This window comes from Lathyrus oleraceus, chromosome 5 (genome assembly GCF_024323335.1).
Source record: "Lathyrus oleraceus cultivar Zhongwan6 chromosome 5, CAAS_Psat_ZW6_1.0, whole genome shotgun sequence".
Classification (NCBI taxonomy): domain Eukaryota; kingdom Viridiplantae; phylum Streptophyta; class Magnoliopsida; order Fabales; family Fabaceae; genus Lathyrus; species Lathyrus oleraceus.
Genome location: NC_066583.1, coordinates 540,064,899 through 540,083,504, shown reverse-complemented (window position 1 = coordinate 540,083,504; position 18,606 = coordinate 540,064,899). Strand labels below are relative to the sequence as shown.

General features: G+C 34.8%; 2 protein-coding genes and 1 long non-coding RNA gene across 3 annotated transcripts; all 3 read right to left on the bottom strand.

Annotated features, from left to right (window-relative positions):
- Positions 1-1,050: 1,050 nt before the first annotated feature.
- Positions 1,051-2,659, bottom strand: LOC127086217 (AAA-ATPase At3g50940). The gene is made up of 2 exons (XM_051026937.1): positions 1,630-2,659; positions 1,051-1,546 (listed from the first exon to the last, which is right to left on the bottom strand). The coding sequence occupies exons 1-2, from the start codon at positions 2,611-2,613 to the stop codon at positions 1,154-1,156; spliced, it is 1,377 nt and encodes a 458-aa protein (XP_050882894.1). The 5' UTR covers positions 2,614-2,659; the 3' UTR covers positions 1,051-1,153.
- A 5,792-nt stretch (positions 2,660-8,451) lies between these two features.
- LOC127086218 (14-3-3 protein 9) lies at positions 8,452-12,964 on the bottom strand. The gene is made up of 6 exons (XM_051026938.1): positions 12,788-12,964; positions 12,129-12,435; positions 11,956-12,043; positions 9,023-9,132; positions 8,797-8,945; positions 8,452-8,699 (listed from the first exon to the last, which is right to left on the bottom strand). The coding sequence occupies exons 1-6, from the start codon at positions 12,861-12,863 to the stop codon at positions 8,638-8,640; spliced, it is 792 nt and encodes a 263-aa protein (XP_050882895.1). The 5' UTR covers positions 12,864-12,964; the 3' UTR covers positions 8,452-8,637.
- LOC127086219 (uncharacterized) lies at positions 9,734-11,949 on the bottom strand. The gene is made up of 2 exons (XR_007789429.1): positions 10,146-11,949; positions 9,734-9,983 (listed from the first exon to the last, which is right to left on the bottom strand). It is a non-coding gene; the product is annotated as an uncharacterized LOC127086219 (long non-coding RNA).
- Positions 12,965-18,606: the final 5,642 nt, after the last annotated feature.

The window sequence follows — 18,606 nt, the reverse complement described above, 5'->3', positions numbered from 1 at the left end:
CCGAACCCTGATTTGGTTGCGATGACCATAATCATTATCGTTCTTTCTTGGATTTTATCGATATTTCCCCTTTCCTTTTAGGAATAAATAAAGTTTAGTGGCGACTCTGTCCAGTCCATCATTGCGAGCGTGGGATTGCGCTTCGCTAGGTCGTGTCTCTCATTTTTTTCGAGGTACGGCAGATACATAGAAGGCCAAACACAAGATCTTATAGAAACAAATATAAGAATTGGGGTTGGGATGCCCAGATGAATGTCAAAGCATAAACCTCAAGAACCAAGGTCCCAAAGGATCTGGAATTTAGGGTGTCACTCCTTATAATGGTCAACACCACAATCCCCAAGCAAAACCCTTGTTTTTATTAGCCATAAATCTTGAATCTATGATGCTTGTTAGCAAGTGTTAATCGTGAATGAAGGACGCACATGAATGAGGCATGAATGAGTCTGAAGTCATAGGTTAAATGAAAAGCAAAAAGGTAGGGCAAATTTTACGATACGACAAAAATGAAGACTTGAAGAGACACTAAAGTGTAATGTGATGATACCATATTATGATCAAGAAGTTCAACAATGATGAACACAAAAGAATGAAGAAGAAAGTAGTTTCTCATTTCGTTGAATAGTTGAAAGTTGCATTATATATACATACATGAAGGTGGTACACAATATCTAAGTTTGTATCACATGTATGAAATAGTAACTTCGAGTGTAAGCTAACTAACTTTCCAACTATGTAACTAACTTTTAAACTATTTTTCTACTTATACTTCTTCTTGGTTGAGAGCTTTATTGATATTTTTTTATAACACCCAAATTCTTATTTATACTTCTATGATTATGTAAATTTGTGTTTGTGATCCAGTGTGATTTCTCTGTTTCAAATCATTTATGCGTTAGGAAGTAATGTAGGAGAGATTAGTGTTTCAGATAATTTATGTGTTAGGAAGTAATGTAGGAGAGATTAGACTAAATTAGAGAAACTTAGAACCGGGAATAAAACATGTCTTACTTCTAGAAGATGAATTATAAAATTTAACATGTTCAAAAATAATAACAAATAACTCGGAACTTTATTTATTTGAAATATCCCTTTATAAGTTTAAAAGGAAAATCAAGATCCAACTAAAGATAATCTACTTAACATAATGTTCTTATTCTTCTTTGACATTTCCTTCATTCTTAATCTCTTCCTTGATCATTTTCTTCTCTTGAAGGAACTTGATAAGGTCTTGTAGGCATTCTGTAGCATCAACATCTTTTGTTAGCTCTTCTGCAATTTCAGCTGGAGTAACTTCAACTTGTCCTAAAAGTTGTTCAATCTTTTCATAAAGTTCATGTTCAGTAATGCAAAGATAGTTCATTGCCAATTGCTTAAAAGCCGAAAAGTTGCAATATGACAAATGAATTTGCTTGTCCATTCGACCAGGCCTTAAAAGAGCAGGATCAAGTCTTTCTTTGTGATTTGTTGTGAAAACAATTATATGTTCCTCCGCACAACACGACCAAAGACCATCTGTGGCATTCAATAGTCCTGAAAGTGTCACCTGTAAATGTTTTTTAACATATATTAATGTTTTGAACCCAACAATCCTATGCTAAATGATATTATCGAAAGAGAAATACATACCTTATGTCCATTATTAGAGGCTTCAGTGTCTTCTTCTCGGTTCTGCAATTTTATAGTGCAATCGATATCTTCTATCACAAGTATAGAACGATTCGACATACCGAGAATCAGTTCCTTCAAGCTCTTATTATCCCCAACAACAGCGAGATCCAAGTCATAGATATCATAGTGGAGATAGTTAGCCATGGCCGCAATCAAGCTAGACTTGCCCGTACCAGGAGGACCATACAGCAAGTAACCGCGTTTCCAAGCTTTCCCGGTTCTTCTATAAAACTCTTTTGCCTTCACAAATTTGTCCAAATCATTCACAATTTCCCTTTGAAGCTTTTCATCAACTGCAAGAGTATCAAAACTCATTGGATGGTTGAACTTAACAGGTTCGCGGTTCCAATAACCATATTCGTTCGAGTGAATCTTGATCGCCATGTTTCCTTGTTTAATTTGTCGAGCTATCTCCATCACATAAGGCAAATATGAATTGAAAATCTTGTTCTTGTGTTTCTTATGAAAAGTCAGCTCGTAGGATCTTATTTCTGCCACGGCCGAGGAGTCGTTATCGTAATGACGTATCCGCGACGAGTCTACTTGTATGCAGATCAGCTTCCACTTTACACTAACACCTTCAAAATCATCACTCACTTCTTCATTTCTATCCATATTGAATGATAGATCTTTATGATCGTCGGCTTTGCTTACTTTAATTCTTTCAGCTGACGCAGTTGCTTTAGTTCCAAGATAGGCTTCTGCAGCCTCAAAAACTTGGTTTCTTGCCATCCCTTGAAATTCTTCAATGACTACGGTGAATTGTGGCGAAAATCGACGAGAAAGATGACCAACTCCACATTGAAAAAAGCTAAGGAGCTCATGAGGAATGAGCTCGTTTTTGATGGTACGCATTACCATAATTGAGGCCATTGCAGATACAAATGGCTTGGTATCAAACTTCGCCATTGTAGAAACAAGTGACTTAGCATCAAACTTCATCGCAAAAATTAATGACTGATGAACTTCAATGCTGCAAAATGTTAGAAAAGTGTAGAAAATGTAATTTTCTTTCAATTGGATTGTACACCTATATGTAGTTCAAAACAATATCATGGTCGACATTAAGCAACCATTAAATTAAGAATTTTATATTTTATGGAAAACTTTCCATAAATAATTTCAGATTCTATTACCATTATTGTCCAAAGTAATAAAAAAATACCATTAGATTAAGATCTTGGTCAAAGAAAAATATATTAAATAAAAGTACTCAATTGAAAGCTCAAAATCAGGTCTATTTCTTCTAGATGATATTCTTATACTTAATTCAAAGAATCCAAATTAAAAGGAAAGTATGCATTATAGATAATTAGTTTTTATATTAAACTAAGGGTGAGAAAATTTCCTTAGTCTATAAGTAATTTCATTAATGTTAAATGCATTTTTTAAAGACATAATATTATTATTATTATTATTATTATTATTATTATTATTATTATTATTATTATTATTATTATTATTATTTTAAAAAAAATCATATCAACCATGTATGTGATGTATAAATTTATTAGCTTAGTTAGTTATTTGTGAATTAGTTTCAACATTACTTGTTCTACAAGTAATGAACACAACTATCTTGTATAAATAGCTATTAAGCCATTGAATGAAGATGAAGAAGACCATTCTATTCAATAAGTGGTATCATCATTCCGATTGGTATTCTAATCATATTCAACTGAAGGTTGAAGTTTTTTAGTTATGACTGCCAACTATTCCTTTTTCAAGCACTGTTGCTTATAGTTTCTCCCTTCTTTCTTGAACCCTGCTTGTTTCCCATCTTTTATTTTCGATACTTCTCATTATGACTGCCAACTATTCCTTTTTCCAGTTGAAGTTTTTTAGTTATAAGTGTTAACTATTCCTTTTTCGAGCACCATTGCTTATATTTTCTCCCTTCTTTCTTGAACCCTGTTTGTTTCCCATCTTCTATTTTCGATACTTCTCACCATAATGAAATCTTTGTAATTTATTCAGCATGCAATTTCAAGATTTAATGGTGGAGAATTTGCTTCGATTAAAAGAGTATTGAGATTGATCGAGAATGGCGTCACGGTTGCACCTTTAGATGCAACTCAAGAATAGTTGAAGGCTATCGAGGAAAGCAAATCGAAAGATTTAAAGCCAATAATTGCTTGTTCTAGTCTAGTGATAGGTCGATCATGGAAACCATGCTCGTGCGCAACACAACCAAAGATATTTGGGATGTTATGTGTCACAAGTATCATTGATCTTCAAGGTCAGAAGAGCAGACATGCAGCCTTTATGACGAGAGTTTGAGGTTCTTTCCATGGGAGAGAATACAAAACATGCTAATGAGTACTTTACAAGAACACTTGCTATTTCCAATCGAATGACTCCACATGAAAAAAAATGGAGCAAGTATTGGTTGTGGAGAAGATCATGAGGTCAGTGTCATCAAGAGGTCGGTGTCATCAAGATTCAGCTTTGTGGTGTGCTATATTGAAGAGACCAATGATGTGACAACTATTTCTACCGATGGCCTACAAAGTGGCTTGCTTGAGCATGAGAAAAGAATGAATGGTCAAAGGGATTTCATTGAAGAAAAAACCCTAAAAGTTTCCAATGTAGGAAGAGGTGTTGGGATAGGTAAAGGAAGATTCTTAGTTAGAGGTTGTGGAAGAGGTAGACAAAATAGAAAGGTTGTATAATGTTACAAGTTCCATAAGCTAGGCACTATCAAAGTAAGTTTCCTAGTTGGGAAGGAAATGCCAACTATGTTGAATTTAGTGATGAATAAGAGATGATTATGATAGTCAAAAGTGAATCAAGAAGTTATGATAAGGAGGAAATATGGTTTCTTGGTTCTGGATAAAACAATCATATGGTTGGAGTTAAATTTTGATTCTTTGAGTTTGATGAAAGCTTTAGAAACTTTCAAAGTAGGAGAAAACTCAAAAATGTCTTTTATGGGATAAGGGAATATGAAGTTGTGCATGGGTAGAATGACACATGTGATTACTGATGTATAGTACCTACCTAGCTTGAGAAATAATCTCTCCAACATTGGACAACTACAATAAAAGAATCTAAGGATTATGTTTAAGCATGATTCTTCCCAAATCTTTCATGAAGAGAAAGTTTTGATCTTAACCGCTCGAATGTCTCAGAATATGATGTATGTAATTCTAGTACCAATTATCAAGCCAATGTGCTTTCAGACAATTAAGCTAATGGAATCTTAGTTGTGGTGTATCTTATATGCACACATGAGCATCAAGGGTCTAAACACACTTGTGAACAAAAAAATGGTGAGGGATTTTCCAAGTATGGTGAACAAAACAGAAATATGCACTTATTACTTGGTAGGGAAGCAACACAAAAATCTTATTCCAGAACAAGCAACTTGGAGATCTAATATCAAATTAGAGCTTGCAGACTCGTATATTTGTGGGTCAATCAAACTTGAGTCACTTAGAGGAAACATGTATCTCATCACCTTTACTGATGACTTTATTAGGAAAACTTGGATCTACTTTTTGAAAGAAAATTCGGTTGCATTTGATGTTTTCAAAAGATTCAAGGAATTGGTTGAAAGAGAATCTAGTTACTTGATTCATTTTCTTAGAACTGATAGAGGAAGAGAATTTACATCAAATGCTTTCAATGACTTTTGTAGCTTTCAATGGTTCAAATGACAGTTGACCACTTTCGTAGCTTTACAAGAACAAAATGGAGTATCTGAAAGGAAAAATGGGACACTCTTTAATATGGTTAAAAGTATTCTATCATGCAAAAATATTCCCCAAACATTTATAGACTGATGCAGTGAGATGGGCCACCTATGTCATGAATTTAAGTCATACCCTTGCATTCATGAACATTCCTCTGAAAAAGCATGGATGGAGTAAAGCCATCGGTACATCACTTTATAGTATTTGGTTGTGTGGCTCATGCTCATGTTACTGACACATAAAGAAAGAATTTGGATGGTAAAAGTGTTCAATGTGTGAATCTTGGATGTAACAAAGAATTCAAATCCTAAAAACTCTATGAACTAGATGAAGGAAAAGTCATTATTAGCAAGGTCGTTGTATTTGATGAAGAAAAATGATGGGACTGGAATAAGAAAGATCAACCAAGCCTTGAAGAATCACAAGTCCATGTAGATGATGAAAGTGAAGTTGAAACACAAGAAATTCATGTGTAGAAGAAAATGCAGTTGAATATCAAGTGTTGATGTGAGTGATACGGAGGTTAGACGGGAAGTTTTTGATATGAGACCTTGGAAATCACCTGGGTCAGATGGATATCCTACTGGTTTTTATCAAAAAAAACATGTGAAGTCATTGAATCAGATACTTGTAATTTTGTAAATAAAATGTGGTCCAATCTAGATGTGTTTGTTGAGATTAATCAAACAAATATCATCTTAATCCCTAAGGTACCGCATCCTGAGTTTATTAATTATTTATGTCCCATTTTCCTTTGCAATAATTTTTATAAAATTATTAATAAAATGGTTGTAAATAGGTTGAAGATTATTATTCCTCAAATTGTCCCTCTTGTTCAAACGGACTTTGTAATAGGGAAAAATATGCATGCTAAAGATGAAAGGGAAGATGGGATATTTTTTTATTATATAGTAGATTTAACTAAAGCATATGATATGATAAAATGGTATTTCATTGAAATATCTGGAAGGAGGTTGGATTTTTTTAGAGCTAATCATTATTATTATGGTCTCTATTACAACTAAGATAACTAATGTGAAATGGAATAGAATTAGATCATAATTTTTCAAACCTCGAAGAGGTATCATAGAAGGAGACCTTATTTCTTTTTACCTCTTTGTTGTTTATATGGATAAATTGTATCATCTTATTTCTCATAGTGTGGAGCAAGGCTTTTGAAAAACTATGAAGGTTGATAGAAAGGATCCTCTTATATCTCACTTGATGTTTGCATATGATCTTTTATTATTTTTCCAAGCTATAGAGGTTCAAATTCAATGTGTGCTCGATATTTTTAATTAATTTTGTCTTTTGTTTGGTAAGAAATTGAGTATTGATAAAAAAAAACAAGCATTATTTTCTCTATAAACACTTATGTGTTTGTTGATCGTAAATTGGTTGTTATGCATGCCTTCCGTGAAACACAACCACTTGAAAAATATATGGGTGTCCCTATCCTTGGTAAAACACCAAGAAGAACTCATTTTAATTATATCATGGAGCAAAGTTGGCCTCTTGGAAAGCTCAACACTTTTCTTTTGTATGTCGGATAACTTTCTCTAAAATTATTATTGAAGCTCTTCTTATTTATACTATGATGACTCCTAGAATTACTAAAGCTTGTTTGCATGGAATTTAAAAGTTACTTACAGTGTTCTTTTATCTACAATGATGACGAGGAGTATATAAGAGTTCATTCAATGAAGTGAGATGTGGTGATGCTGCCAAAGTTGTTAGGAGGATTGAGTATTAAACTGTTGGATATTATGAATTGTGATTCTCTTTTGAAGCTTTGTTGGGCCATTCAAAGTAATGGACAATCTATTTGTTGTGAAGTTATACATGGAAAGTATATCAGGAACAATGTTGGTTTCGATGATGTGATTGTTAAGGCAAATGATTCCGGTTTATGGAAGAATTTCTCTTTGTTTCAATACAACTCCTCTTGATTTTGACACTCATACTTTTCCTTTATCCTGTTTTCCTTGTTAATCTCCTAGTTTAGACAAACTCTTATTCATTTTCCCTGTTTTCCTTATTAATCTATTGGTTTAGGCAAACTCTTATTCTTTTTTCCCGTTTTCCTTGTTAATCCCCTTATTTAGACAAACTCTTATTCATTTTTTTCAGTTTTCCTTGTTAATCCCCTAATTTAGGCAAACTCGTATTTTTCTTCCCATTAGTCATATTAATCCTCTGGTTTAGGCATTCTTCTTTCCGTTTTCCTTGTTAACTCCCTAATTTAGGCAAACTCTTATTTGTCTTCCCATTTGCCTTGTTAATCTCCAATTTATGCAAACTTTTACAATTTTCTATTTTTGGTTCATACACCACATTTACAATTCTTTGTCTTTGGCTCAGACCAAACAATAATTTATTTTCATAAAAGAACTGTTATAATTCATTCCTTAACTGTCAGACTAACAGTTTAGAGCATCCGATCCAAGATCAAACAGCTAATTTCAAAATACTTCTAGGATTTATAACATCGTTCCCTAAAATCAATCAACAAATACTTATTTTCTACCACACAAACTACGAAGCTCTGATTTTCTCATTGCACTATGAGAATACATAGGCACAAAAATTTGAAATCTTGGCGAACATATTAATTAAAAATCTATTTTCCCCTTAATAAAAATCAACCGCAAGTAACTTTTAGATAAAAACACACATGCGCAAAGAATAATCAAAATGATTCTCATTGGATACAATGAATGTGATGGATGCTCATACATTCCCCTTCCATAACCGACTTACATACCCTTTTCTCTTTCTCTTAAAATAAATAAATTTCAATATCGACTCTATTGTATTTCGAACGATGCACTCGTATATTTTTCACGCCGCGACAAAAAGGATGATGTTAGTCGTCCTCAAAATTTCTAAATCGAAAAGGGTGAATGGAATATTCACCCACAAGTCTAATAGAACACATGAGTACATGGGAAATAAATCGTCGACCGCCACTTAAGGGCACCTCATACATGGCTTATCGTCCTCCATTTAAGGCTCCAAAGTAATACTTTCCTCATGGCCAATAGAGGAAATGATCCAACATAAAGCATATCCTAAATAATTGATGTAACAGAATGCAAACTGAGGAATCATGAATTACAAACCAATGATGTTTTTGTTACACAAACAGATACAACAACAATAGCAAACAAATGAAACACATGATTCAAATAAAATGATGCAACTCTAAATTTAACAATAACTCAAAGATGAAAATGTTCACCGGATGATAACTACTTGACAGAACGATAACTTAGCGGCCCAATTCTTCTTCTTCTTGACCACTCTTAGTCGCGCTTTCCATTTTCTGGTCCTCTGAAATGGAAAATTCGACATTTAACCAGTTTGGACGAAAGAAAATATATAAATAACTAAAACCATGCGAATAAAAACTGTATAGATCTTATCTTACCACTATCTTCTGGGATATCAGAAGTCCATAAAGTAAGGTTGTCTCGCAACAGCTGCATGATCAAGGTACTGTCCTTGTAAGAATCTTCATTTAGGCTATCCAACTCCGAGACACCGTCGTCAAACGCTTGTTTTGCAAGGTGGCAGGCCCTGGAAAACAAGTTACACAAAATAACAATTTTGCACACGCGTTGGTTTCAACTAATAACACAGATATTCTTGCGTACCTTTCAGGTGAATTCATTATCTCATAATAAAACACTGAGAAATTTAGAGCAAGACCCAATCGGATAGGATGCGTAGGTTGTAATTCATTCTCCGCAGTCGCAGAAGCACTCTGCAAATCATCACAGCTCAACAGTTGAATTATTCGTTAGGACCAAAAAAAAATTATGTGTTCTCCACTAGCACAAATAACTTGAAGAATATGGAAAGACGCACTATCTTATCGTATTATGGAAAGTAAGCAAATGATTCATTTAAGAGGAACACAAGAATCTCTTCATTTGACGGAATAACCATGAAAAATGGAAGCACGGGATTTTTCAGCATCTAACAAAGGATGTTTGTCTAGAAAACTCATTTATTCTAAAAAGTTATTCTTTATTGTCAAGTCGTGTATGGAAGGAAAACCTATAAGTGAAAAATATAGATTATTATAGCATCCACATCTAACCTACTAATACAAAACCACTGAAGATCTTCAATCATCAGCTATACATCATCCACATTTTCAGCTAGCATTAAAGACAGTAAAAGTATTTTGGCAGAACTTTTAACTCTTGGAACATGAGTTTTCGTGGTCCTTTTATGTAGGTAGAATGTCTCTAACTTTCACTAGACAATGGTTATTGTTGAATTTCATATCATTTTCAAGATTTATATAAAAATAAAATTCAAAATAAATCACAAGAGCCATGTTAGTCTAGCGATAGAAATGTGATTACTCAGGTCATTATGCATGCTAATGTACACCATATGCATTCTGAGTTTGGAATAATAACAATTTTTCAAAATTAAAAAAAAGGATATATGTCACTAATCTCATTCACTTTTTGAGTCGTACAACTTCATTGACCCGGGTAATATAGTTTTCTCTTGTAGCTTGGGTGGTCCACTACTGGGTGAAGCTCTCCAATGCCGTGAGCGAATCCAACTGTGGTCTCCATAACAGCATGTGCCACTTTCCTGCAATTTGTTACACAATACAGTCTTGAACATCCATGGATTATTGTTAGTTACAACTGTTGGAGACTCGGCTGGAGTCGTCACGCTATATATGACATGCTTCTCCAAGAGGCTACTGAGACACATGTACTCTGAATGTAATGGTGATTCTATATCACTTACACAAGATTGGTACTCAGTTTCAGAATCAGAGTTAGACGAGGTGTTTGCGGAAATATTTTTGTCTTCTATTTGATCGGTGTTGAACTCTAAAACCAAAAAAGAATTCAGAAATGAACTGTTTCCAGATTGAAGAAATAACCATAAACATAATCTATTCAAGAAGAGCAATATACATAATCGATTCAAGAACAGAAATAACAATAAACATAATCGATTCAAGAACTTATAATTGAAGATAGATTAGAGATAACATTCACCAATGAAGAGAAGTTTACACTTTAAAAGATGAGGAGAGAGACTGAATGAAGAGATGTTCACACTTTTACAAACCGAGAAAAGAGTATGTGTTATTTAGAAACGGTTGCATGGAAGAGGGATGAGATTGGAACATGAAAGAGGGATGAGGTTGGAGATTGGAAGAGAGACAGAGTTGGAGCATGATCCCTTGCGTTTAGACTTAATAATGGAAGAGAATCTCATTATTAAGTCTAAACGCGGGAAATCATGCTCCAACCTCATGCCTCTTCCATGCTCCAACCTCATCCTCTTCCATGCAACCGTTTCTGTATAACACTCTCTCTCCTCGGTTTGTAAAAGTGTGAACATCTCTTCATTCAGTCTCTCTCCTCAGCTTGTAAAGTGTAAACTTTTCTTCATTGGTGAATGCACTCTAATCTATTTTCAATTATACGTTTTTAAATCAATTATATTTATTATTATTTCACGACTTGAATGGATTATGTATATTGTTATTTCTCTTAACACACTCTCTCTCCTCGGTTTATAAAAGTGTGAACATCTCTTCATTCGGTCTCTCTCCTCAACTTGTAAAGTGTAAACTTTTCTTCATTGGTGAATGCTCTCTAATCTATTTCTGATTCTGAAACTGAATATGTGTCTCTTGGTAACCTCTTGGAGAAGCATGTCATATATGGCATGGCGGCTCAATCTCCAGCTGAGTCTCCAGCAGTTGTAACTAATAATAATCTGGGGATGTTCAAGAATGAATTATGTAAAAAAATGGCCAGAAACCAATACAAGCTGTTATGGAGACCTCTACAGATTCGCTCACGGTATTGGGGAACTTCGCTAGTAGTGGACCACCCAAGCTACAAGAGAAAGCTATATTACCGGGGCCAATGAAGTTGTATGACTCAAAAGGTAAATGAGATCAGTGACATATATCTTTCTTCTTTCATTTTGAAAAATTGTTATTATTTCAGACTCAGCATTTGGTACATTGGCATACATTGCGACCTTGTTTGTTTATTTATACCTTTAACACTTTTAATATTTGATTTAATTAATATTTATTACAAGTTTATTCGTAAAAGTTACCATGTTGTTTTGCCTTTATGTTTGGTTTTTCTTTTAAATTGTATTTTTATGTTGTTGTTTTTAAATATTATGTTGTTTTGACAGTCAAAAAATATTTGGTTTTTTAAAATAAACTGAAATAATGGAAATGTGTCCAGTTATTTCTCCTCCCCTAGTGAAAACTAGAGACATCATGTTTCAAGAGTCAAAGTTCTGCCAAAATATCTTTCTAATCATTTTGACAGTAAAAGTTATTTTTTCTCTTTCAACCGCGGATCGGAGAAAATAGCAGTTTGATCAGATTCAGCTTAACTGCAAAGCTATAGCACCACTATAACAACCCTCTTTACTAAACAGTATATCACAAAACAATAGTGATTGTTCAAATTCTGCTACCGCGATTTGACAACACTAAGTTCATACCCGATAAATAGTATCGAGCAAACTCATGGTAGGGATAAAATCCTTGTCACTTGAAGTAAATTGCAAATACCTGATATGCTTTAAGTGACTGATCTGCTACCTCTTTCTTTTCATCACCGGATTTGAATTCAGCTAAATACCGATGATAATCTCCTTTCCTACATCCAAACAAACACTTTCAAAATCCAAAATCCAACACAGAATCAAGATCAATTAATTAAACAACCTCGAAAACAAACATACATCTTATAATAGAACACTGTGGACTCAGCAATGTTAGTGGAAGGAATAAGATGCTCATCCAAAATAATCATAATGTCATTGCAAATGTCGGAAAGTTCCACCTCCACCTTCTGTCTGTAACCCTTAATACGCTTAACATTCAACTCATTCCCTTTTGATTCCTCTTTCTGCTCAATTGATGATAGGATCCTCCATGAAGCTCTCCTTGACCCCACCACATTCTTGTACCCAACAGAAAACAAGTTTCTCTCTTCCACACTCAATTCAACATCCATCTTCGCTAGCTTCTTCATTGCATCCACCATTTCTGCACACACCACATTGCTCCATCACTACAAAATCTCGAATCAATTCATACAAAAAAAAAACTTTGCATATACACTCTTTTAAGTCCAAAAAACTTTTCTCTCTTTTTCTCAAAATCATGATATGGGTAAGTAAAAGTAACTTAATGGGTCAATTAAGTTGGAAAAAAAAGGTGAACTTTATAGTAAAAATTGAAACTTTATGAGAGCAAAGAATGTAATAAGGAAAAAGAGAAAATGGGTTGAAGTAAAAAGTTGAATGAAAGTGGAAAGAAGCTAAAATGAGGAACCATAAACAAAATTCAAACATGATAGTAAACATCAAAAGGAGGGTTAGAGAGAGAAGAAGAGAACCATCATAGCGTTCAGCTTGTTCTGCTAGCTTGGCAATAAAGACGAAGTTTTCACGGATGTTGGTGGAAGAAGCCATGGTTCCGCTGGCACTATCTCTCTGCTCAAATTCTGTGTGGTGGAGAGAGAGAGAGAGAGAGAGGAACCCCAAGTGAAAGGAAAGGTAGATACAGTTTTTTAAGGTTGGGAGAATTTATAAGTAACTTGCTTTTGCCGGTGACAAAAATTGGATATGGGGTCCACATCCCATGCCTACACGAATGGATTATGTCATGTTTTTTCTTCTTTTTCACTTTGAATCTCAACTTTTTATGTTAATATAATGAGGGTTTAATTATTCCATAGTTTGTTTTAACAAGAGAATCTAATTTAGTTTTATTAAGAATCAAATATCAAAAAATGGTGGAATATTAAAATAAAGTTGGCATTTTATTTGACTATCTTAGTAAGGTTATAGTTATAGCAACCTTAGAAATATCATGCAGGGTAGAATGGAATTGTTCACCATTAGTTTAGAGTTCCTTGAATAAAATATTATTTTTAAAAAGCTAAACTTATATATCATATCATAAAAAAAAAAAAATTTACAAGTCGGTTAATATATATTATTGCCTCAAAGAGTTTAAAATAATAAAGAGATATTGATTTGATCAGAAAGATTACGTATATCGTTGTCTCAAATACAATAAAGAGATTGTTTGAATCAGAAAATTTTGTAATGAGTTTGATACAATTTTTAGAATATGCATCTTAGTAATCTCTATTGAAATAACAATTGTGTCACTGTATAAGTTTAGAAGTCTAGATCTCATTAAGGTTTCAAACACATGCATAGGTGATATCACCTCATTCGAGAGAATTGACAAAATAAGTGTAATGATATGTAGAGTAACAATCCTGATAATATTGTTTATCCACAACCAAAGTCTCTTACTTAAGAGAAGCATGATGATCATAATTGATGTATGAGTCTTAGGTACATGTTTGGTTAACTCTAATGTTATATGAAGATTGTTGGCGTAAGTTATGTCAGTGGTTTTATGTTTGGACTTAAAACTTATATCTTGTTATTTATTTATAATCAAAGTCATTTATTTATTGAAATTTTGTTCCTCAGAGGACAGATGTCGAACACGACGTCTTAGACACCTTGATCGACAAGATAAATCAGAATCCACACAATTAACACATATTCAATTGTACAAGATGATGGAGTAAAAAAGTAATAAAGTACACGATAATTGGTAACTCAGTTCGATGCAACAACACCTACATCTGGAGGGTTGGCTTTCAACCCAAGAAAGGAAATTCAATATTAGTAGTTTAGTACATCTAGTCTTACAAGTAAAAAATACCTTATATTTTTCAAAGTCTCTTCCTAACACTACGTAATGACTTTCTATTTAGGACTCCCCCTAAATATGAGAACCCTTCTCACTTTCTCTCAATCACTAAATCATAGTTATTGGTGTTTAACCCAATTGTCAATGATCAATACAACTCAACTAGACAAACCTACAATTATGCCAAGTTACTGAAACATGGTGTGGTGTACATGAAGCAACAACAAGGAATCTAAACCCTAGAATCTCTTCAATGTATTGCTTGTTTTTCAATGTAGGTCTTGAGCTCCTTATATAGCAAAAGTATTTTGGGTGTTTCTCTTTGGATCTTAACTTTAATTTCGTCCAGAATCTTTGCATAATCAATTAGATATTATTTGCTCCATAAATATCTCCAACAAAAAGATATGATTTAGTTTAATTCAAATTCAAAATTAAATCGTATTTAAACATGATTTGATCTTCACAAATGTCCAACAAATCATATAACCATATTGCTAAATAAAAGAAATAAAATTTGATTGAATATTAATCAGAAAATCTCCCAAAAACATAGCAATATGGCATGTTAAGTAAGGCCCAGATGTTGTCGCGTTCAACATGTGTCCCTTATGCACCAGAAAATCATCTTAAAGCAGCTTCGCAAACTTGAACACTTCTCAATGTTGTTGTTTTACAAAATACAGTCAATCCAAAAGAAATAACATTTAGTATGTTTGTTTCAAATTATCTATATCATAGTGATAATGATGTATATCACTTTATGATCTGAAACCACTCATATATGAGAAGTTGAGTGCTTTGTTCTCGTTCAAGTAATGTTTGTAATAAGATGATTATAAAGTTGGTTAATTAGCATTTTATGAATCATGTTGACAGACATTCATGACATATATGATATTTTCCTCAACTACAAAATAGGAGTAATATTTATAACCTCTTCATCGTTGTTTTGAGCCGACCAAATCGGACCCGTTCGACCACCAGGTGGAACTTCACTTCTTACATAACCTTCTCACCATACGAGAATCACCTTGGTAGCAGATGTAGGGGATCAAAGCCTCGAGTGCATCCAACCTCTACAATTCACTTATAACTAATAGCAAGTTAGTTTTCTCATATCTACTATATACAGAGAATACGCCAAATTTAAGTAATAAGTTTGAAACACAATTTGAATCCACTCTTTTTTCTGAAATACTTACTTGAGTGTTTGAGTGCTAACCTTGCAGGTCAATCCCCTATCCACCGCGCCGGAAGTTCAGAACCATCATCACTTCTGATCCTTACTCTAATTTTAGTTGTCGAACATAACAGTGGCGTTGTCTGTGGGAATCAATTCCAGATTCCTACGTTCTCGTCAATTTTAACCTTATCGGGTCACCGAAACAAGAGCCTATGAAGTCGAACGTGAAGATCCATTATACTGAATTTGATCAAGCGTCACTTTGACTCTGATTTCTTGAATTCCTAGATATCTTACACATAAACTCTTAAGTGATGGATGGATCAAAAGCCACTCGCTTCGTCGCTTCGCGAGAAGCCGTTACATTTGTCATTGTCGCATTTTAAGCAACTGTAAATTGACATCCTCTACCTCCACCTCCTTAACAAAACATTGGGAATTCAGAAGTATGTGTTCCACTACATCCAGATCTAGTCCAAACTCCTCAGGTAGCTGGATTTTTCCAATTACCTTCGATCAAACATCAAATTCAACCTCTAGTTGTGCAACTTAATGCATTACCTGGTTTCCAATTACTACAAGCTAACCTTAGGTTACAAGGTGCTAATGAGCTGCTGAATAGTATATATAACATCATTCGAAAGAAAAATTCACAAGATTTAAAAGAAAGACTACTTCGCCTTGAAAAAACCTCCACAACGCGCGTCAACGAGTCAACATTATTCAAGAAGTCGTATCCCAAAGAACACCCACTATCGGTCTAGATCCGACCGCGGCGAGAAGAGATGAAGCCCCTCCTTTTAAGAATCACCAAAGAAGCGAGAAGCGTCATAGTCTTCCCCAAAAGTCCCAAGGGAAACTGAGGTAGTCATGCTTCTACCCCAAATCAGGAAGAGAGCAATCGTTGAAGGTTCAACAAAAACATGAGTTGTGCACCAATATTTTGGAAAGAAAAATACCAAGATCCATGAAGAAGCCTCCCAAGATATGGGAATATGGTGGAAAAGGAGATCATGACGAGCACATACAACTCGTCAATGATCGAATGAACTATTTTAGTAATGACAAAGCATCTAACTGAAAGTTTTTTGCATTAACATTGTTCAACTCGACCAGGATATGCTTCAATGGTCTGCCTGACGAGAGCATTCAATCATGGACTAATTTTTATGAATGGTTCTCCGTGCACTTCACTATTTAGGGGAAGAAAGAGACAATCAGTTATCCTATTTTCCTTAAGAATGACCTTTCAAGGGAAGAGAGAGAGCTTACAATCTTATATTGATTGTTTCGTGCAAGTTGTTATTAAGGTGGAAGGAGCAAGAGAAAAAGTGTTGGATCTTTGAGAATGACTTTCTGCATGATGACCCCTTACGGCTCATGATTGAAGGAAGGAGGTGAAAACCATTCAGGAGATATTGAGCATGGCTCAGTCTTACATGATCTTGGAGGATATATTGAACATGTGCTTCAACAACCCTGCATTTGTGGGCACTAATTTCATTCGTTGGTCAGGGAAGGAGTCCCATTGATGGAGAGACGACTCTAATCGAAGTATGCACCTCTGGTACGATAATTAAATGGTCATAAATGTGTCTCGGGAGAAGATTTACCAAGATTGTGTAAACACATAATTTAGGAAGGGCTGAGTCTGACCCCCTTATCTGGTCAGAGAGATATATCGGACTAATAAGTCCAAGTACTATCACTTTCACAAAAGACATGATCATACCACCGATGACTACATATAGTTGAAGGATTCCATTAAAACACTAATCAAGGGGAGCCGATTGGCCTAATATATGAAGGGGGAAAAGAGATCGGAAGAATCGTCTAACGGAAACTCTCCCACAAAAATATCCAATGTCAGGACTAGCGATGAAAGCAAGGAGGCCATCAAAGGGAAACGTCTATATATCGCCGTCATCACAAGAGGGGCACCAAGAAAAACTTCCTTCTAAAGGAATCACGAATAGGAAGATCGTTGAAATGCTCTCCGTCCATAAAATACATGGAAGTTTCTCGATGAAGACTCTTAACTGACCTATGTTGGAGTTTCAGAAATCTGAGTAAGTAGGCGGTGTCCCCAATGAAATTTCTCCTCTGGTAATCCCAGCCACTATCGGGAAGCTCAACATCTCTCAGATGTTGATTAATATCGGCAACTCTTGTGACATAATGTACTCAGGGCTATTTAAAAAGATGAGCCTCGAAATTGAAAGCTTATGGTTGTATGAAGGCTTGGATTTGCAGGTATTTAATGGGATGACCACAATCTATGGGGTTACATAGAGCTGAAAGTACCAAAGGGCGAAGGCAAGGGCATTCGAACAGTAAAGTTGCAATTCCTTATAATCTCTTGCAGAAATGTCTACAATTGCATCCTATGAAGACCTTTCACAACTAAGGTTGACGTTGTGGCTTGGTCGATCCACCTAACACTCAACTATCATAACCCGCAAGGAAAACCGCATGTTATCAATGTTGATCTCAAAGGAGCAAAAATAATTTACTAAGCGCTCTAACAAGACCAAAGAGAGGGTGTAGCCCTGGAGACTAATGTGGTTTCCATGGTCGGAGACGCTTTGCACGTCTGCCTACAAAAATCAATTTCCCATAGGCAACAACGACCCACCCCCTTCTGGCAACTAGTCATTCCAATGGTCGCGGTGGGTCGGCTACACATCTACCCCACTAACATTCAATAAACTTCGAGGGAAGACCTCATAAGTTCACACAGAATCTAGAGTCATGAACCCAGGATCATATAAATATACATATAGAGCCTCACCCTCAGGATCATACAAGTATACCTTTGATAGTTGAAAACATAATTAATTTTAAAAAAGAAAATTTATTCACTTATATTTTTTCATTACAACAATATTATACATACAATACACACACAAAAAAGCATGACTACTCCAGCAAAGTGACGATCTCTACATCCTTAAGCATTTGATATGGTTGAACTTACTCCCTCAAGACAGTCAAAGGATGATGAAAAGGCTCCAAATTTTGCAAGGCTTTCTCATACGAATATGGGATTACGCCAAGGCTAACGCTCATATAGTTGGCCGTCTATTGAGTCAGAGAAGCATTTTCAAGGTGGAAAAACTTTAAGTCCTTCTAGGAAGTCAAAAGAGATGCTTGAGTAGATGACATACTACCCTGAACTAAAACCAAAGTCAACTTCTTCCTCATCACCTGCCTCACTAGATGGATCAGCTAGTCGGTAAGAGAACCAGGGAGATTGAGGGGAAGCAAATCACCTCTTACCCTAGTTAGAAAGG